Source organism: Phycodurus eques, chromosome 6 (genome assembly GCF_024500275.1).
Source record: "Phycodurus eques isolate BA_2022a chromosome 6, UOR_Pequ_1.1, whole genome shotgun sequence".
In the NCBI taxonomy this organism is placed as follows: Eukaryota; Metazoa; Chordata; class Actinopteri; order Syngnathiformes; family Syngnathidae; genus Phycodurus; species Phycodurus eques.
The window spans coordinates 17859439-17881970 of NC_084530.1; the positions used below are offsets into that span (position 1 = coordinate 17859439).

A 22532-nucleotide genomic window follows, 5' to 3' on the forward strand; every position below is an offset into this window, starting at 1 on the left:
ATGATATTAATTGTTTTTTAAATTTCTAAACTATTTAAAAGCAATTGGCATAATTTTAGATTTTATTATATTTTGTCTTCATTTATTTTTGGCTTTTTAAATAGATTTTCCATATACTGTATTTGAATATTTTCTTCTATATTGTCAAATGTTTTTAGTTTTTTTTTTCTGTTTTCTGTTTATTTTTTTACAATGACATGATAAGTGTCATGGGTGTGTGTTCCGGTTGTTGTCTTCCCCCTGTCTTATACACACCTGCTCCTGGGAGCATCTTCACCACCTGTGCCTCGTTCACCCTAATTACCCCTTGCATTTAACCTCATGTCTCATTCTTTCTCGTCGCCAGTTCGTTGTATCTTGTTGTCGCGTTCCAGCTTTCCTTGTTTCCACGTCACAGACTCACAGTAAGACTAGACCCTGTTCCGATTATCGACCTTGCCTTTTTGCCTCACATTTTTGGATACTGTTGCCTTTTTGGGATTACCTGCCTGTGTATCGACCTCTGCCCGTAAATCAAATCTCTCTTTTTTGAAACTGTCCATTTGTTTTGGAGTCGTGCATTTTTGGGTCCTATCCTCTCTTCTGTTCATGACAGATAAGATTGTGTCCCTGCGTGATCTAGATGACAAAGCGAAAGCAGCAGAGGAAGTAGGAAGAAAATGAGCTCATCAAGACGTCCGCCGCCCTCCAGATCTTGATGTGGCCTGGTGTCATGTGACAGCATCGCAATCACCAATCAGGCCGCAGCGCTGATGAGCCTGCAGGCAGAGCGCTCCCCCCCCCACCACCACCACCACCACCACCACCACCACCGCCACACACACACACAGCAGAGCTCCCCCCCAAATAATTAACTTGATGGAAGGAACAAAACGTTTTCAATAGCTCAACTTGGACCAAGACTGAATCAAGATAAAAGTGAGACAAATACTCAAGAAGCTTTACTTTTATTAAAAAGAAAAACTCAAATATCACACAGCCATAAGTACTCAGACCCTTTGCTCAATGTTTAGTAGAAGCACTCTTGTGAGCTAATACAGCCATGAGTCTTTTTGGGAATGATGCAACAAGTTCTTCACACCTGGATTTTGGGATCCTCAGCCATTCCTCCCTGTACTTCCTCTCCAGTTCTGTCAGGTTGGATGGTGAACGTTGGTGGACAGCCATTTTCAGGGTTTAAGTCAAGGCTTTGGCTGGGCTATTCAAAAACAGTCACGGATTGTTCTGAAGCCACTCCTTCATTATTTTAGTTCTGTGCTTAGGATCATTGTCTTGTTGGAAGGTGAACCTTCAGCCCAGCCTAAGGTCCTGAGCAGTATGGCGAGGTTTTTGGTCCAGGATATCCCTGTACTTGGCCGATTTCCTCTTTTCTTTGATTGCAACCAGTATCCCTGTCCCTGCAGCTGAAAAACACCCCCACAGCATGATGCTGCCACCACCTAGCTTCACTGTTGGGACTGTATTGGACAGGTGATGAGCAGTGCCTGGTTTGGAGGGCTGCAGTGATGGTTGACTTTCTAGAATTTTCTCCTATCTCCAGACTGCATCTCTGGAGCTTAGCCACAGTGATCTTTGGGTTCTTCTTTACCTATCTCACCAAGGCTCTTCTCTCCCGATTGCTCATTTTTGCCGGACAGCCAGCTCGAGGAAGGGTTCTGGTCGTCCCAAACGTCTTCCATTTAAGGATTATGGAGGCCACTGTGCTCTTAGGAACCTTAAGTGCAGCAGAAATCTTTTTGTAACCTTGGCCAGATCTGTGCCTTGCCACAATTCTGTCTCTGAGTTCTTCAGGCAGTTCCTTTGACCTCATGATTCTCATTTGCTCTGACATGCACTGTGAGCTGTAAGGTCTTATATAGACAGGGGTGTGGCTTTCCTAATCAAGTCCAATCAGTATAATCAAACACAATGAAGTAGTAGAACCATCTTAAGGATGTTAAGAAGAAATGGACAGCACCTGAGTTAAATATGAGTGTCACAACAAAGGATCTGAATACTTACTTACTTATGGCTGTGTGATATTTCCGTTTTTCTTTTTTAGTAAATATGCAAAAAATTCAACAGTTTTGTTTTTTTCTGTCAATATGGGGTGCTGTGTGTACATTAATGAGGAACAATGAGCTTAAATGATTTTAGCAAATGGCTGCAATATAATAAAGAGTGAAAAATGTAAGGGGGTCTGAATACTTTCCGTACCCACTGTATACAGTTCATTAAGCGTGCCTAAGCTTTTTGTTTGCTTTATTGAGAAGATTTGAATTGGTTGAATAAAGGCCACTGGGCTCTTCTCGCCTGTTCAAGACGTTTCACCTTTATTCCAAAAGGTATCTTCAGTTCCAAATTTTCAGTGTAAAGTCCCTCTATTAATGCCTCGGTGCGTGTGTTCCCTTGAGCGTGGTCAAAAATAGGGTGTTGTTGTTGTTGCCCAGTCTGGTTAGTGGAACGACTGTTTTGCATACCAATCAGTCGTTCGCTCGTTTTGTGGCAAAACACCTTGTTAGGGCCACTCTTCTTGTTAAATGAGGCCATCTTTGGAGGGAGAAATGTCAGGACATCGCCGTAAGCAGACAATAGATGATGCTTCAAACCTCCTCCTTTGTTTAGAGACAGCTTGTCTAGTTTAACATAGATGCCTTTTTTCACACTTCTTTCAAACCAGCGGGCCTCTCTAACCAGTATTGGACGTTGTTGTCCTTGAGGGAATGTTCGTACTTCTTGAGATGCTAATACCCTGGTGATTCTGGACATGTAGCCACCAATGCTGCCCCGTGAGCCTGTACAGTGGCCGCTTAGTCTCTCCAATGTAGAGGTCATCGCACACTTCACTGAACACACTACTAGTCCAGAGGCCTTGATTTAACCTTTGCAGATTACCAAGACCTGGATGACCGAGAATCTACACAGACATACTTTGGAGTTTATGCATAGTGTCATATTACAACTCAGTTCAGCAAGCACACTTTTTTTTTATTTCGGTTGTTTGTGTCAAACAACTCATACAATTCCGAAACTGACAACATTTTTCGGTAAATATATGAATCCAAAGTTGTGCAAAATTTGGAGTTCACATATGATGTTATATTATACCTCAATTTGGTGTTTTTTCTTTTACTTTGACTTTTTGTGAGTTCTAAGTGGTGTTGCTATAGGCTGCAATACCAACATTTTAGGCAGACACAGATGACAGCGCATGACATAGCCGAGTTTTTTTTATTTTTTTATTTTTTATTTATTTTTTTTTTTTATACTGTATGTACACTGCGATTGCATATGCCCGTGGGTGTGAATGTGAGTGCGAATGGCTGTTTATTTCTTTGTGCCCTGCCATTGGTTGGCGACCGGTTCAGGGTGTACCCCGCCTCCCGCCCCAAGATAGCTGGGATAGGCTCCAGCAGCCCGCGACCCTGGTGAGGATAAGCGGTAAAGAAAATGGATGGATGGATGCATAGATGTACTATTAATTATATATATATATACTATTAATTAAATGTAAACTTAAACAAATAAATAGCTTTCTAGTTTTCCCAAATTTCAATATAACTCATTGTTGATCTTTCACATATGTTTGTTTTAAAGTTCCAACAAAAACAAAAAGTGCATGAAGTTCCTACACTCAGCAGCAACTCAAGTTCAACTGACAACTTACCCAGTTTTAAATTGATCTTATTGGGCCGTCGGATGCCGATATCTGTCAAAATGCAAAATGTCGGCACCGACAATCGGCCCATCCGATTATAGGCCCGTCCAATAATCAGCCCGTCTGATAATCGCACGTCCGATAATCACCCGTCCAATAATTGCTCGTTGTCATGAACGGAACAGAGGCTAGGACCCAAAAATGCAAGACTCCAAAACAAATGGACAGTTTCCAAAAAGAGAGGTTTAATAGACGGGCATAGGTCGGTACACGGGCAGGCAATCCAAGAAGGGCAACAGTATCCAAGAACATGAGGCAAAGAGGCAAGGTCGATAATCGGAACAGGGTCAAAGTCTTACTGTGAGTCTGTGACAAGGAATGCTGGAACGTGACGACAAGTTACAACGAACTGGCAACGAGAGGGAATGAGACACGAGGTTAAATACAATAGGAATTAGGGTGAACGAGGCACAGGTGGTGAAGATGCTCACAGGAGCAGGTGTGTGAGAAACGAGAGAGGAAGACAAAACCTGGCACACACGCGCACACACACACACACACACACACATGACAGTACCCCCCCCCTTAACGGCCGGCCCCAGACGGCCCTGGGGCCCCTGGATGCGCAACGTGGAAGTCCCGAATGAGCGAATCATCCATGATAAACGCAGACGGTACCCATGAACGTTCCTCAGGCCCATAGCCCTCCCAGTCCACCAGATATTGAAACCCCTTCCCCCTCCGACGAGACGACAACAGCCACTTCACAGCGAAGACAGGGCCCCAGGGCCGTCTGGGGCCGGCCGTTAAGGGGGGGGTACTGTCATGTGTGTGTGTGTGTGTGTGTGTGTGCCAGGTTTTGTCTTCCTCTCTCGTTTCTCACACACCTGCTCCTGTGAGCATCTTCACCACCTGTGCCTCGTTCACCCTAATTCCTATTGTATTTAACCTCGTGTCTCATTCCCTCTCGTTGCCAGTTCGTTGTACCTTGTCGTCACGTTCCAGCATTCCTTGTCACAGACTCACAGTAAGACTTTGACCCTGTTCCGATTATCGACCTTGCCTCATGTTCTTGGATACTGTTGCCCTTCTTGGATTGCCTGCCCGTGTACCGACCTATGCCCGTCTATTAAACCTCTCTTTTTGGAAACTGTCCATTTTGGTGAAAACCTTGGCTCCCTCCAGGAACTCAAAGGCGGTGGAGATGAGAGGAAGAGGGTACCTGTTTTTTACAGTGATATCGTTGAGACCCCGGTAATCGATACAGGGTCGCAGGGTCTTGTCTTTCTTGTCCACAAAGAAAAATCCTGCTCCCGCAGGGGATGAAGATGGGCGAATGAGGCCGGCTGCCAGTGATTCCTCCACGTACTCCTTAATGGCCTTGTGTTCCGGCCCTGAAAGAGAGAACAACCTGCCTCGTGGGGGTGTGGTTCCAGACAGCAAGTCAATAGCACAGTCATAAGGTCTGTGGGGTGGAAGGGATTTGGCCTTGGACTTGGAAAAAACGTCTTTAATATCCTGGTAACAGGTGGGCACATGAGATAAATCAGGATCCCCAGATGGGGTCTGTGGATTGTCCTTAGAAACATGACCCTGAACATCACATGGCGGCTTGAAACAGTTCCGGGCGCAATTGCTGCCCCATGACATAACCTGCCCAGAGGACCAGTCAATGTGGGGGTTATGTAATCTCAACCATGGGTTCCCTAAGATAAGGTCCTGATTCATGGCGTCAAAAACATGAAAACTAATGCGTTCCGAGTGAGAATCGGGAAATGTCAATGTGAGTGTTTGAGTGCGGTGAGTGATTTTGCCCATAAAACTGCCGTCTGCAGCATAGGTGTTGCGGTGGCGTTTTATTTCAAAGGTTCTAAGGTGCATACGTTTAACGAGGATGGAGTTGAGTAAGTTTGCGTCAGAACCAGAGTCAATTAATACAGGTGTATGAATTTCTTGATCAGGAGAGCATAGTGTCACTTTAGGAAGAACCCGTGTAGGGTCTTCCTTCATCAAATTCAGACTCACCTCTCCCGTGCCCTTGCTACCGGCACCGGCAACTTTGACGTGACAGTTGCTCACGGAATGACCCAACTGACCGCAGTAGAAGCACCGCCCTTCCCTCAGCCGGCGTTGACGTTCCTCAGGGGAGAGACGGAACCTGCCCAGTTGCATGGGTTCCTCCGTGGGGACGTTAGCCAGTGGGCTGAGACCGGAACCAGGGGATCTGCCTTGGTTTGGCTTGTCACCGAGGCTTGTCCTCAAAGTGCGCGGTGACGCAGCCTTCCGCCGATCTCCATCCAGCTCGCGATCCAAAAGCCTCCTGTCGATTTTTACGGCGAGAGCGATGAGAGTGTCCAAGTCGGTCGGCAGGTCTAGCGGCACTAAATGATCCTTGACGGCGGGGGATAGTCCTTGAAAAAAGGCATCGAGTAGCGCCCGATTATTCCAATGACTCTCAGCTGCTAGAATGCGAAACTCAATCGCGTAATCGGACACCCTGCGCATGCCTTGTCGTAAGGTGACAAGGGAGCGAGCTGCCTCACGATCAGGAGTGGAAAATTGAAAAATTTGCTCCATAGTCTTTACGAAAAAAGCCCATGAATGACACGTGGCGGAATTGCGGCTCCATTCAGCAGTAGCCCACGCCTCCGCACGACCAGTCAGGTGGGAAATGACGAAAGCGATCTTTGCCCGCTCGGTGGAGAAGGCAGCTGCCTGGAGCTCAAAGTGGAGTTCGCACTGCGTGATGAACGGCTTAATGTTCCCAGAATTTCCCGAGAACCTCTCCGGTCGAGAGAGCTGTGGGCAGACAGCAGCGGAGGTGGCAGGTGGCTGCATGTTGACTGTTTCACATGGAAATACCGTGGCGGTATTGGGTGTGGTGCCAACTGGTTCCTTGTCTTGGATAATTTTCATAAGAAGTTCAAACTGTGAGGCCACCTGTCTCATCATATTGTCCTGATGCCTTGACAGTCCCTCTAGATGAAGGTGGAGGGCAGCAAGCTGCTCATCCTGCTTCGAGAGGCGTTGACCCTGCGCTTGAAGGGGCTTTGCGCACCGGGTCTGAGTCTGCTGGGTCCATGTTATGGCCAGTTCGTTTTGTCATGAACGGAACAGAGGCTAGGACCCAAAAATGCAAGACTCCAAAACAAATGGACAGTTTTCAAAAAGAGAGGTTTAATAGACGGGCATAGGTCGGTACACGGGCAGGCAATCCAAGAAGGGCAACAGTATCCAAGAACATGAGGCAAAGAGGCAAGGTCGATAATCGGAACAGGGTCAAAGTCTTACTGTGAGTCTGTGACAAGGAATGCTGGAACGTGACGACAAGGTACAACGAACTGGCAACGAGAAGGAATGAGACACGAGGTTAAATACAATAGGAATTAGGGTGAACGAGGCACAGGTGGTGAAGATGCTCACAGGAGCAGGTGTGTGAGAAACGAGAGAGGAAGACAAAACCTGGCACACACGCACACACGCACACACACACGCACACACACACACACACACACACACATGACACTCGTCCAATAATTGGTCTATCTCTAAACTCTAAACCTTTATTCTTACCAAAAATACTCAAGTAAAAGTAAAATGTATGTTGCATTAAAACTACTCTGACAAGTACAATCTAATCAAATGTTACTTGAGTAAATGTAGCTAATTACTACCCACCTCTGTTTGAAGGTTGTACATTATTAAAAAAAAAAATTAAGAATCTAAATCATTCCATATTTTTTTTGTCTGAGGCTGAGCTTTTTTTCTAATCAAGACTTGAAAGAGACAGTAGAAGAGGACAACGTGTTTAATGGAGCACCAACGACCCACATACATAAAACAGAAGGACAAAAAAGGAAGGACTAACAAGAGGTGGGTGTGAGTGACGGCGGGCGTGTTTCTGACCTTTATGGTCACCCATACAGTCCACGTACTGATACAGAAAAATGACCTGGGAAAAGCGGATGAGTCCAGACTTGAGCTACGGTTTCACGCCACCTGATGTGATTCTGGCTAACCTGAAATGCTTTGTTGTCATGGCAATGACAAGAGGAGCCATTTTTCTCTTTGGAAGCATTTCATGGGCGCTATACGGACAAAAATATTGGGATGGAAAATATGCGTACTCGACAGCTTCCATGCTTCTGTGGACAAGACGATTTTTTTTGTCTGTTTGGGAGATCTGAAAAGTGTTCTTCCACACCAAAACTCATCCACCAATTACACCTTCCTACTTTAGCTTTGGGCCATTTAAAAGCTCTGATATCAATGTGACAGTCATATTTTTTTTTAACAATATGGGAAACTTTTTCATAATAAAACGCAAAATAATACAAGAGTATAGTTGTATTTTTGAAACTTTATTTTTTAGACTTTCTTCCCTTGTTAAACCTTGAATTTAATATAATGTTATGATGTTCAATTTTAGAAAAAAATGTGTAAGACTTTACCCAGTAAAAGTCATATTATTATTATATTAAAGTCAAGGTTTAACAAGGGAGGAAAGAGATTTTACCAACTTTATCCTTGCAATATTATACACTTTATTCTGGATAAAACACCTTTATTCCCCATGAATTAGGAATGTATTTTGTGAAAACAGCAAGAATTTTGTTCTTGAAAATATAAAACTTTATTCCTGAGGTAATACATATTCTCTTTATTCATGCAAGGATGAATAAACATGAAAAATATGATGAAAATATGAATTATGCGTCTTTATTCTTGTTATCCTTGTCTGACTTTATTTATGCTAAAAAATATATGAATTTGTTATTGTAACATACATACAGGTTGTTTCTTTAAAAAAAACTCTTTTATTCCAATGGTTTTAGGTGCACGTTTGGATTAAGATGTTTTTTTTTTGTGTGTGTGTGTGTATGGGGCGGGGGGGGGGTATGCCTCCGATGTAAGGATTCCCTAAAATCCTGCTTTGAGGGGTCTTGTCGGACAACTGATCAGTTGATTGGCAGATTCCGACATGTGTCCCAATACTTTTGAACGCGTAGCCACTGCAAAGTATCACAGACTTTCAGAAACCATCAGAATCCAAATTTAGCGAACAGGTAATCACAAATTTTATTTACTGTACTTTCACTTAAACTAATCGGAACGGGATATTGTCTTTCTTGTGAATGACTTCATTGACACATGACAGATTTGTTCATTCGTGATGTAAAAGGTGCGTTCCTATACTTTTGTCTGCAAAGAAGAGCAATGTAAGGACAATGAGCCAGTGTATAGACTGTTAACACTCTGACATTATCCTTGGGAGAAAAAAACCTTGTCTGACCCAGTGCAGCGTAAACAAAAGCACATCGTTGGCCTTTAACATGAACAGCAACTAAAAAGGGAACCTGAAGTCTTCATCTGTTGTTTTCTTGTCTGGCAGATAAAATGAGCGCATGCTCTGTTTCGAGGCTGATAATCTATGAGGGGTTGAACAGCAGCCTGGCGTTTCACAGGAAACAATGACATTAAACCACATACTTATGGATGCTCAAGAGCCGCCCCGAGTGTCTTTGGGATCAGACAAAACCAGTTTGTAATGATTTCAAGCTTCCATATTGGATTTAACACATAACATCATGCTGCTACTTTGTGAGATTTTACCAAAATGATCATCTTTCACATGCTAGTTTCATTTTCGGCATCTTTTGGGTGTCCGAGTGCCGCCCAGAGAGCATCTTGGGGATGTTTCTAATGATTTCTGGCTTCCATGTAGGATTTACACATAACATGAGTGTTGGAGATCGTCTTTCGGATGCTCCAACACTGCCTGTCACCGGAGTCTCTAGGCATGCTTAAATGCCGCAGGTAGAGATTCTTTGGGATGCTCGAGCGCTGTCCCTTGTGACAAAGACTGTTTATAATGACTTCAGACCTCCACAAGGGTTAAAACAAACATCAGTGCGAAACAATCAACTTTTACAAGCCAGTTTTATTTTCTGCGACCAGAGAGCATCTTTTGGGCTGCTCGAGCACCGTAAGGAGAGTGTCTTTGGGATGCTCGAGCGCCGCCTGTGGTGGAACCACTAAACTGCATCAGTGTGAATTTTTTTAATATTTTATCATAATAATCAGGTTTCACTTGACATTTCCATTCTCTAAAACCAGAAAACGTCATTTGGGATGCTCGAGCGCTGCCTGTTGTGACAAAGACTATTCCTGGCATTTGTGGGGGTTTAACACACAATGTCAATATGATACCTTCCGAGATTTGATCAAAACAATCATCTTTTACATACTGCTCATGCCCCTAGTTCATGTTCAGGGTCTATGGGCTGCCCGGGCCCCGCCAGGAGTGAAAAAGACTTTTTGCGAAAAACCATCAGTTTCTTTCTCTGTCTGGGCTGTCCAAGTGCCGCCCCTTGTGACAAAGACTGTTACAAATGATTCCTGACTTCCTTGGGAGTTTTAATAGATAACATCAGTATGAAACAATCAACTCTCATGCGCCGCTTATACTGCCAGTTCTATTCTTAGTTTATTTGGGCTGGCCAAGCGCAGTCCTGTCGCGAATGATTTGTCTTATCATCGTCGCATGCAGTGGATAGTCTGTCACCCGATTGCCTCTTCGCCCGGGAGAGCGTCTATCTCGGACTCCATTGTCGGGGTAATGACCCAAAGTTGTCATTGGCAGAGTGGCACTGTGTGTATGATTTAACCAAAACAACTGTATTTCACTCGCTAGTTTCATACGCTGCATCTTTGGGGTTCTCGAGTGCCGCATGGAGAGTGTCTTTGGGATGCTCGATCACCGCCTGTCGCGAAAAAAAATGTTTCTAATGATTATTACTTTCTGTGAGGGAATCAACAAACAACATCAATGTTAAACCAAAACGATCACCTTTCGCTCACAAATTTCGTTCTCTGTATCTTTGATGCTCAAGCGCTGCCCATAGAGCGTTCTGGGGATGTTTCTACTGATCCCTGGCGTTGTGGGGGGTTAAATCAAATACCAAAACGATCAACTTTCACATGCTGATCATAACATTAATTTCCATGAGCATCTTTGGGCTGCTGGAGTGTTGCCTGTCATGACAAAGTCTGTTTCTAATGGGGATTCAACACACAACATCAATGTGAAACTTTATGAGTAGCTAATGCTTTGTCTTCTTATCACCACATGCAGCGAATAGTCTGTCTCCTGAGTGCCTCCTCACTGGCAGAGTGTCTATTTCAGACTCCATCCTCGGGGGTAATGACCCGAAGTTGTCGTGGGCTGAGTGTCTCCGTGAAGGCAGGAAGTCAAGCCGAACACGACCGAGGGAGGGATCGAGGGTGGAATCACACGTGCGCCACTGGCAGGGGAAAAGGGCACCGTTATTTTTGCACACGCTCGGGCTGGACCGGCACCAGTCCGAGATGCTGTGGTCTGAACCACCGCGGTTGTCCGAGACCCTCTGGCTGAGTCCCTTAGCTCGAGCCAAGCTCAGGAGGCGAGGAATGGTCGCCACCGAGGCGGAGACGCTGACGGCTGCAGCAATGCGGTTCCGCTCTGAGGCAGCGGCTGCGGACGGGGGTGCCTCCACCCCTGAAGTGGCAAAGGAGGGACCCCCGAAGATGGACGCCACCTTCTGGTAGTACCGTGTCCTTATCACTTTGACAGAACGGTAGAGGTCCCCGATGAAACAGTAACAGATAGGGTTGAGGCTGGAGTTGGTCAGGCCCAGCCACTGGGCAAATGGTCGGGTCTGGAGAAGCCAGGGTGGCGGCCGGAGTTCGCGGTCAATCCACAGGTCGGCCACATAGAGCGGTAGCCACGAGGCAGCGAACAGCAGCACTAGGCACACTACCATCTTGGCAATCTTCTGCCGTGTCTTCAGGCGAGAGGCATGCAGGGCCTGGCTGCGTGGATCTAGGTCGGCAAAGTCGGACCGGGTGCCACCCCGCAGACGGCGCCCAGTCAGGAAGCCAATGGTCAGGTTGAATGTGACCGGAAGGCAGTAGAGCATCGCAAACAGCAACACGTTGTATCTACATAGGAGGAATCAATAAGATAAAGCAGTGTTTTCCAACCTTTATTTTTACATTGGAAAAATCTTATGGTACAGCAAACAACACTCAAATAATGATGATCTCGTTTTAATTTACTCATGACTGCACTTACTGTGTGTGAAATCTGGGTTTGTTTAGTTGAACACAAAACTATTATTCTGTTGTATGAATAGTAACAAGTGGATTCACTGGTTTCATTTCACTTTCTGCCATTTAGTGGAAGAGCATTTAATTGTTCTGCCTGTCCCTGAACGTTACTGCAGTACATAAATGGAACAAAAATGTTCACAAAAAGTATTGTGACGCTGATGAGTCGCACAAGGAAATGAAGGGTCTTCTGGCTTGTAGAAAAGCTTTATTGAGCAATTTGGAGGAAGAACACTAGCATTTTACGCAGCTGGTAAGTCGCCAGGTAACGCTGAGCTATTGTATATAGCAAAAATGACCGGAGGTCATTGTTTATCATATAATAGATAGTCAGGGTTTCATAAAATAAAAATGACCACATACCAACTAGCTCGAAATATTTCTAATGCACTCATAACATTGCGAACAGGAACAGGAAGACAAGCAAAGAGCAACGTTTAGCTTGATTAACTATTTAGCTCAAAGTGCATGTCAAAGCAAATGAGAATCATGAGGTCAAAGTAACTGCCTAAAGAGCTCAGAGACAGAATTGTGGTAAGGCACAGATCTGGCCAAGGTGAAAAAAAAAATTCTGCATTTAAGGTTCCTAAGAGAACCGTGGCCTCCATAATCCTGAAATGGAGGACGTTGGGGATGACCAAAACCCTTTCTAGAGCTGGCCGTCCGGCCAAACTGAGCAATTGGGGGAGAAGAGCCTTGGTGAGAGAGGCAAAGAAGAACCCAAAGATCACTGTGGCTGAGCTCCAGAGATGCAGTCGGGAGATGGGAGAAAGTTCTAGAAAGTCAACCATCACTGCAGCCCTACACCAGTCGGGGCTTTATGGCAGAGTAGCTTGACGGAAGCCTCTCCTCGGTGCAAGACACATGAAAGCCTGCATGGAGTTTGCTAAAAAAAAAAAAAAAAAAAAAAAAACACCTGAAGGACTCCAAGATGGTGAGAAATAAGATTCTCTGGTCTGATGAGACCAAGATAGTAATTGTTGGCCTTAATTCTAAGTGGCATGTGTGGAGAAAACCAGGCACTGCTCATCACCTGTCCAATACAGTCCCATCAGTGAAGTGGCTTTATTAGCTCAAAAGGGTGCTTCTACTAAACACTGAGCAAAGCGTCTGAATACTTATGGCTGCGTGATATTTAGGTTTTTCTTTTTTAATAACTCTGCAAAAAAAAAAAAATCAACAATTAGTTTTTTTTCTGTCAAAATGGGGTGCTGTGTGTACATTAATGTGGAAAAAAATGAACTTAGATGATTTTAGCAAATGGCTGCAATATAAAAAAAGAGTCAACATTTTTAGGGCGTCTGAATACTTTCCGTACCCACTGTAGTTGTACACTGACTTACAAGTGTACCAACCTAGCGTGTTTTTTGAGTTATAATCCGTCACCTGGCTGATTTTTTTGCTTTGTGTTGCGAGCTAAAATTTGAGTTACGAGCGAGCTTCAGACAGTAAAGAGTGACGAGTGAAGTGAAAAAAAATGGTGTAATTAAGGTCCTGTAATGCCCTCACATCTGAGCAAGGAGAGCCCTATCGCCGATGTACTTTCAGCTTTAGGCCTCAACTCATTCCCAGATGCGCACACGCAAACTAACCAGCCAACCAGTTATAAGTTCCTGACCTCACTCCCTAGGCCACGCCCCTAAAAGCCACACCTCCAACACGAATACTACAGTAATTACACTATAATACTGGTTTAGTTCTTCTTTGTTTTTACTGTTTTTTTTTGTTTGTTTTTTGCGACAGCTGTTTAGATTTTTTTTTTCTATTGTTTGCGGTTTAGCATATGCACCATAAAAGTTGATCAGCAATCAATGATCCCAGTTGAAAGGGCTTTAGTCCACCCTCTAATTACGGTATTTCCTCCAGTAAAGACTTGGAGGCATTTATTTACTCAACTTAAGCTAAGGACCAGGCATTTTATATACCTATACAGTACACACTGTTGGGGGGTATTTAATTACATGTAACATGATAAGGTCATTTAATTAAAAATTGTATGTAATTGTAACCGTTGACATTATTTGGAGAAAATGTGTAATTAAATTACAGTTGCTTTTGGAAATGTCCATGATTACAATTTTAGTTTGATTTTTAAAAATGCAGCCGCAAAAGCTTGGATTTTTTTTCTTCTTCATATTATTTCGCTCTAAAGCCAATGCTTGTCATTGTCTCACTCTGGTCACGTGCCATTCTGCCGTTCTCTTAAACATGACATATTTTTCCAATACTGTCACACATGACATATTTTTCCAAATATGACCTCGAAGCACCACCTTGAGGTGCAATATATTAGTTTGTCTGTGATTTTGAAAAAGTTAGACTCGTAGTCACACTTTTGAACAAAAGAGAACACTGACTTTTGAACAGATTACATTTTTTAGATAAGTAATCGTCCTATCACTGTAACTATATTAGGGTGATGTACAGTAACGAGAAATCCTGTTACACTCGTGGGGGCCCTCCATGAAGGTTCTGTATGGAAGCCCATAATGGTGGGCCCTGGACCCCTGGTACCATAGCCGCGGAGGAAATGCTAAAGGAATCCACGTGTAGGCTCCCGTTTGAACTGTAGCTTGCCCTGTGGATGCATGGCTTGAAGTTAATTACAGCTATGTATTGGGTCTACTTGTTAATAAGGAGTTTTTTTATTAAGGGGCAGCTGCTTGTTTGCAGAAGTAAATCGTCAGAGTGGAGGCCACTATTTGGATGAAGAAGTGTGTACAAATACCTATTTTCTCCCTGTTGTGTAATACAGTATATTCAGTTGTAGCTAAAGCCAGTTCATTCTTATTCCGCGGCAAAGCGAGACCCCGATTAATTTTGAAAGAGGAGATATTGGGAGTCAAAGGTGATTTCCTAACGAGATGAAAGTGAGAGAAGTCGTTAAAAAAGTTTTTTGCTAACAAAAAAGACCACCGTGAGCAAAATGCAAATGCCTAACAATCCCGAGAGACAGTCGACGTGAATCTTGAGTCAACATCCATCCTTTTTCTGCTGTACCGTTGATCCTCTACAGGGTCACGGGTGAACTGTTGTCTACACAGCTATTTTTGGGCAAGAAAAGTGAGCTACATCTTGGACTGGTCTGCTTGGAAAGATTCCAGCTCACCAGTGAGCATGAATAGGATAAGTTTTAGAAAATGGATGGATGGAATGTTTTGATGTTTCCACTTTACGTAACACTAACCCCTATCCCTTAACCCAGTAACTCAATACAATACCTCCAGTCCATCAAACAGCACCACTCCCTCCAACTCGCTCCGCCACATCATTCCAGAAAGGCCTCACTCACGGATATCCAAGCCCCTTCCCTCAGTTAAAGATGAATTTGTTTTGAAAAAACAAACCCCCCCCAAAAAACACTTTGTCATATTTGTTAAAACTGCCATTACAGATTAGACCGGACAGTATTATATTAATAAAATAATCTGTGAAAAGATCATCCCTCTCTGGCCCCATCTTTTACCTCTAATATGATTTTCAAAATATGTGCCCAGAGAAGAATAACCAATCAGTGTCATTCATTTTGCTGTGGTCAAATCCCTGCAGCCTTGTGCTGACTTATTTCCTTGGGCTTCTGGGGATTTGCTGAATCTATCACAGAATATCCACCGCCGGTAAGCAACAAAAGTTAAAAGCAATTGGACAGATACCGAGACAATACAAGGGTGAAAATAGAATCTGCCATTGTCAGGTGGAGGGGCCACAGGCAGCTGAGAAGATTCTGAAGCGACGTGGAATTAGCAACATTTCTGCTCAACAGGTAAGTCTATTACCACTTTTTGAGTTTTGATTGTGCATTCCAAAAAATACAACTTCAAAACAATAACATTTAGCGATATAGTAACGCTGTATTACGAATAAGTCACGCTAACAACAGTAGTACAGTACAACAGTACAGTACCAGTTGTGGCTAACATCGGCTTGTTTACAGTGCACATTGCCTACAGTGCACGTCTCATGCACGTGAGTGAGCGAGGCTTTGGTCTGAGACTCGAGGGAAGGGGGAATTAGTCAAGTAATGCCACATTCAAATCTTGCTAGCAGTTTTAAAACTGCAAACTTTCACTTTATTTCACAACAGCTAATGGTCCCCAGCATACCAACAGGGTCCACCTTCTCCCCTTCATCCTCATCCCAGATTCACACCCAACTTCACCATTGGACGTAAAGCCATTCCCTTCCCTGATCCTAACCCCAACAGCAAGCCCAACTCTAACCCTGAGCCCAACCCCAACACCCACCCCAACTCTAACCCCCAACGCGACCCCAATACCAAGCCTAAACAATCAACTCCAACCCTAAAAACTGCCCCTATACCGCACACTCAAAGTAAAATTCACCCTTTTCCAGTCCCTTTATCCCCCATCAACCCTAGAGAGCCATCTCAGCACATTGTAGAAACAAAAACCTCAAGGACATACTGTATTTACTAGATCAAACTTTTCCAGACTATCCCCACCAAGATCCTCAGAATTCAAGTCTTTTCAAGCCATATCTATTCATCACCAACCCCATCACAAACTGCTCATCTACCAACAATCCCCTTTCTCTGGAAACCTCAAATGGTAAAAAAAATAACCTAATTCCTAATACTGAACCCAAACCGCCCCTAATGATAGCCCTAACCCCAAATTCTAAACCCTAAAACTTTAAGGCCCAGTAAAATCATTTTCGTGATTTTGTTTCAAAATACATTACATGTGTTTGAAGATATTTGCTGAAAATGTGCAAAGACTGAGAACAATGTAGTACTGAGTTGTTGAACAATAGTTTAAAACTCTTTTTCCCCATTTTAACCGGCCGGATTATTTGCCCACTGCTAAAAACTAAAAAAACCTGTGACGAAAAGAGCACTGGGGCAATTACTTTCTGGCATGAGTCAGCCCTCCCCCACTATATAAGAACAAAGCGTCCTTATTCCAAGCAGTGGCCACTTGGTGGAATTGCCACTTCCTTTTTGATAATAGCGACCCAGTTCTACCTCTACAGCGTGCAGTTAGCCATCAAATTATTCCTTCAACTAAAAAAAATACATCAGCCCTGAAGTGTAATGTGTTTTGTGTTATTTGGGCTACAGTCTCCCTGCCGTCTGCCCCCACGCGTGTCGCATAGTGAGGCAGAGGCGAACCAGATGGAAACCGGTGGCCCCGCACCAGCCCAACAGCGATTAGAGTAGCCGCCAGCAGTCCGGCGCAACGATGCTAGGGCCGTCAGCCTCACAGTTACCGACCACAACGTTGCGGGGTGAGGAGGAGAAAAAAAAAAATCATCCAGGGGGACTACGGTGCATCTCACTGCTGTGGTCGCATATGGTGCACCTTTCGGCGGCCACAGCAGCGTGGTGCACGGGCCGCTGAATTTCAGCTGAGGCAAAGGAGGCAAAATTGTCTCAGGGGGTCAGAGGCTTCCTGGCTATCACAGAGTGCCTCTTTGCAGCCTGTGAGAACGTGTAGTGTGCATCATTAGGAATTCTCCCCTTCCGTTTTAGGAGCCAGGAGAGAAGGCAACTAATTTATTGACAGCTAAAAGTTCCACAGGGCGGGATTTTCAGAGTATTTAGCGACACACCCACAACATTGGGAAGCTAAAAGAATGTCCCATTTCTTGACCATTTTGAAGCCTGATTTCACATAATTTGCTTTTTTTTTTTAATTCATTCAAATTTAAACCATGATGGCAAACATTAACCCAAACCCCAAACCCTGTTCCTGGTCCTGGTCCTAATGCTACTCCCCCTTCAACGCTATCCTCTAACACCAACAATTTAACACCAACCCTAACCATCAAAAAGTCTACTTTGGTGTGTGTACCCCTGTTTTAGGCAATGCTTTGGGCCATTCTTCTTAACACACCAGGATCGCAAATCGTAACACTAATCCTAATTTCAAAACCTTAATCCCAACCTTACCCAATGTTTTAAAGAAAGCCTACATTTACTTTGGCGAACGTACCCATATTTAAGGCTAGGCTTGGGCCACTCCTCCTGAAACACCAGGATGGAAAACTTTGACCCTAAGCCCCAGAGGTAATCCTTTTCCTAGTTAACCCATACCCTTACCCTAACCAGAATCCCTAACCCAGTGGTCACCAACAAGGTGCCCAAGGACACCAGGTGGCATCCAAGGACCACATGAGTAGCTTGCAGGCCTGTTCTTAAAGTAGCTCACCACTGAGATGCAACTAACATTTTTGTTGCTATCGTTTTGTTTTTTTAAATCACACTTGCATTAGTCGAAATTTGGACGTGATACCATTTTTTTTTTTACTATTTTATTTTATGTTCAAAGGTTGGTATTGTAGCGCATGATCAAACTATAGTGTTTGTGTAGCCAATAAGGAGATGATTTACCCTCCAATAATTAAATCGAAATTGCTATTTCAGAAGTGTGTATCAAACTGATAGCCCTTCGCATTAATCAGTACCCGAGAAGTAGTTCTCAGCTTCAAAAAGGTTCGTCACACCTGCTCTAACCCATAAAGCTTACATCTACTTTGCCGTACATACCCTTGTTTTAGGCGAGGCTTGGGCCACTCCTCCTGACAGACCAGAATGGCGAAGGTCCCGAAGCTGATCTCTCGCCGGCGGTTCATGACGGCGATGGGAGCGCACATGGCGGAGGAAGCGGCCCACACCACAGCGACGGTGGCCAGGATGCGTCGGCGGGTGAACATGGATCGCGCCCTGAGCGGCGAACGGACGCTGTAGTAGCGATTGACGCTGATAACGGTGAGCGTCAGGACGCTGGCCGACACCGAGACGGCCTGGGTGAAGGGAACGGCACGGCACAACAGATCTCCGTACACCCAGGCGGTGTAGATGTGACTGGCCAGCGTGATGGGCATGCACACGCACACCACGGCCAGGTCACACACAGCCAGGTTGACCAGCAGGCTGCGGGTGGCGCTGACACCCGCCAGACGCCGGCTTTGGCGGTTGGTCAGCACTCGCAAGGACATCAGGTTGCCCACGAAGCCCAGCAAGAAGGAGAGGGTGTACATGAGGGTCAACGCGATGGTGCTGGGCTCGTGCAGGGTCCAAAGCAGCATGCTCTCTAGGTCCGACAGATCGCCGGAGGACGGGATGCCCGGGCCAAGACCAATGCCGAACGTGCTGTTGAGTCTGTCCTGCAGGGGAGAGAAGCTAGGCCTGGACGAGGTCCAGTCCAAGGGTCCGTTCTGAAGAGAATCCATGATTCCTCACGTTGAAAAAGTAATCAGAATGCCAACAATTTAAGTGAAAATAATCCAGATTTCAAGAAGCCAGAACTAACTACAAAAAAGTCCATATTTGTCAGCTTTTTGGGGCCAAAATGAGCCAAAATTATGCTTCTTATCAAGGAGAGCTTCTTTCGACTTTTTGGGGGTCTACTCATAATTGACATGTCTACCAAATTTCATGTTGCTAAAGAAAACTGTCTTCGGAGACTGATTTAAAAAAAAAAAATTATATATATATATATATATATATATATATATATATATATATATATATATATATATATATAAACTCTGAAGGGAACTTTTAAGCCAAAATTGCCTTCTTTACCCAAAATGTCAGACTTTCTTTGTCTTTACATGCATGGTTTCTTGAGACTTTTTTGTAGGTCGGCTCTTGTCCACCCAATTTCATGTTCCGAAATGAAAATGGCTCCAGGGGCTTAATTTTTGTATTTTATTTCTATGGAAAAGTGCCTCACAACGAAGACATAATACCGGCTAATTAATTCAAAGGATGATCGGGATGAAGCTGGCCCAGCACTAATAAATAAGTAATATCATGATATGAGTTTTTGACTAAATGTTTCACTTTTCTGCACATGTACATAATCCAGTTTTATAGTTTTTTTTACTATGTTGTAGGTGTCAGTAGTAGGAACAGTTGAAGAGTGGCAAAACAAATCAAGAAGATGATATTTCCGCCACCTGTGAACAGGGAAACACTAATATTAAAAACAACAAAAATGACAACCGTTCACCTACTTTACACAGACAAGATGACAGAAAACCTAGATGTGGTTCGAGATAAAAGCCATGGCGTGGCAGACTGAAAAGTACAACCGTTTGGGAGCACCCAGTCACATGACACATCTTACAATGCACGACAAGGCTTAAAATCGCCACAAAGTGAGTCAGTTGACATGGAATTTGGCTTAAAATTGGCTTGTCTAGCTTGGGATAGGTTGACAAACTATAGTTGTTTTTTTCAATCAGGAGCAATCAATTGTATTGCACAACTGGCCCAAGATTGACTAAACCAACTTGGAATTGGGCTTGAAACTGGCTTAATTAGTAACACGTTTTTTCACTTTGTTTTGCCAGCTGGGAGCGACCAATCGCATTACATGACTTATGATGCTCAAGACTTGAAACAGGTTCAGACAGTTGACACGGAATCAGACTTGAAACTGGCTTGAATTGGGGTGGAAACGGCCTTAAGTTTTAAGTTTTACTTTTAACAACTGTTGCTTTTTACTTTTTTTTATTAACATGAATGCTTTCTATGCTGCACAGTATTTTTTTAAATAAATGTTTTATTATGTTTTTAGTATGTTTTGTGAAACTTCAAGTTGTGGTATGTATTAATTCAATTCATGTTATCTAAAATGAGCAACATTTCACAGGAATAGCACAAATTTCCCTGTTTAAAATTAACTTTCACCAAAAAAAGAGGTACAAAAATATCTTTAGCTCTCATTTTCTGGGGCCGTCTTTAGTCTTTGGAGCGAGGGTGAAAAAAAAGACCAAAAAAATGTCCTGAGTCCTCAATAAGGCTGCTGCCACCACATTGGTTCCTGCGTTCCCGCGGGCGCGTGTCAGCATGAGATGATCCAACATCTGTCTCTAATCAACTGTTTTACCTTCCAGGCCGGTGAACCTCATGTGAGAGACCCTCACAACCACCCACCCCAACCCCCACTAGCCCGTCAATTATTTAAAAACACTAAAATGCTACGATACATGAATATAGCAATGAAATGCATTCTCTTTGAGGAACTACAAAAAAAAGTAGTTTACTGACCTCTGCTGCGCTGATCGAAAATTTATTAAAGAGACATTTTTCACGACTCTGAAGTCAGCGTTCTGAGCATCCGCCGAGCATCCGCAGAGCTCGCCTTCTACCGAGCCACTGAGTGTCAAGTCGGCGAGGGAGGGAGGTAAGCGTGCGTACACGAACACACGCGCACAACGGAGCAGACGGAGCTGGAGTGAGCGAGCATATGTGTTAAGGTTCTGTTCGTTTTTATAGTTAATGCAGATCGGTTCAAGAAGAAACAACATCGGCTCGTTTCATTGTCTTTTACGACAAGGTATCAAACGACTCCAATTTGCTCTGCCCACACGCAATGATGAAAACTCAAATGTTTCACAATTTAATTTCATCCATCTTTCTTGTACACAGGGTTCAAATTTGGTAGAAACTGGACAAAAACTCTAGTTCCTTGCTTGTCTTTGACTAACCCATGGAAATGGTTTGAATGATCAGACCAAAATGGAAGCTTTCCTGTGTCTTTCCAGGCATGGCTTATTGAGACTTTTTGTGGGTCTACTCATGATAGACATGCCTACCAAAAGTCATGTTCCAAAGTGAACCTGCGTTTGGGGGCTTTTTAAAAAAAATCTGTAGACCGCTACTGGTCCAAAATGTCCGCTTCATACCAAAACGGAAGCCTTACTGTGTGTTTTCAGCCATGGCCTCAGGAGACTTTTTTTGTGGTTCTGCTCATGATAGACATGCCTATCAAATTTGAGGTTGCTCAGTGAAAGCATCTTTGGGGTTCGTTTTTTTTTTTTTTTTTTTTAATTCTGGAAACAGCTAACTAGCAAAAAGGTCTGTTTCCAACCAAAATGTCAGACTTCCTGCGTCTTTTCGGGCATGGCTTCAAAGTGTTTTTTGTGGGTCTACTCATGATCTATCTATCTATCTATCTATCCATCTATCCATCTATCTATCTATCTAATCTATTTAACCTGTCCTGTTCAGCTGCATGGCCTTTAAGAATGGTGGATCTGTATGCCTTTTGTGCTGTAACAGGTTTGTTGTGCAACAGGAGAGTTTGAAATACTCCATCCATCCATTTTCTACAACCGCTTATCCTCACTAGGGTCACTGGTATGCTGGATACTATCCCAGCTAACTGCGAGCAGGAGACGGGGTACACCCTGAGCTGGTTGCCAGCCAATCGCAGGGCAGATATAAACAAACAACCATTCACACTCACATTCACACCGATGGGCAATTTAGAGTCTTCAATTAACCCATCATGCATGTTTTTGGGATGTGGGACGAAACCGGAGTACCCGGGGAAAATCAACGCAGACACGGGGAGAACATGCAAACTCCACACAGTCGGGGCCTGGGATTGAACCCGGGTCCTCAGAACTGTGAGGCGGATGTGCTAACCTGTCGGGCACCATGCTCCCTGAAATACTCCCTCTGCTCATTTTTTTTTAAATTATTATTATTTTTTAATTCTTATGTTTATTGAAAATCTGGAGTCAAGCCAAGAGAAATGTGAATAACCACCACCCACCCTATTATTATTGTTATCAGGTCCTCGACTGGCAACCATTGTCCCTGTACTGTGATCACGTGTGGTGGGGTGTCGTGCATTGAAATTGGGGAGACTGGTGGGGGTGGGGCGAGACAGTCACGGGGCAATGATGACCTGCAATCGTCACTTCCACCCTGGCCAACTAGCTCCCCAAAAATCTGTGGAGGAGACGCGTGGCCGGAGTGCCGTAG

At 44.0% G+C, this 22532-nt stretch overlaps 1 protein-coding gene across 1 annotated transcript; it reads right to left on the reverse strand.

Moving 5' to 3' along the window:
• Window positions 1-10320: 10320 nt before the first annotated feature.
• Window positions 10321-18979, reverse strand: LOC133403722 (galanin receptor type 1-like). The gene is made up of 3 exons (XM_061678901.1): window positions 18294-18979; window positions 10804-11617; window positions 10321-10401 (listed from the first exon to the last, which is right to left on the reverse strand). Exons 1-3 carry the CDS (start codon window positions 18977-18979, stop codon window positions 10321-10323), a joined length of 1581 nt encoding a protein of 526 aa, XP_061534885.1.
• Between the last annotated feature and the right edge of the window lie 3553 nt (window positions 18980-22532).

Bases quoted from the DNA above. Each gene is read 5' to 3' on its own strand.
- LOC133403722 (XM_061678901.1), bottom strand. From the start codon at position 18,979: ATGGATTCTCTTCAGAACGGACCCTTGGACTGGACCTCGTCCAGGCCT. The intron at 11,618-18,293 runs GTATGTACGGCA...CCTCCTATGTAG, and splicing joins AAGCCTCGCCTAAAACAAGG to ATACAACGTGTTGCTGTTTG. The intron at 10,402-10,803 runs GTGAGGAGGCAC...TTTTCGCGACAG, and splicing joins CTGAAATAGACACTCTGCCA to GCGGTGATCGAGCATCCCAA.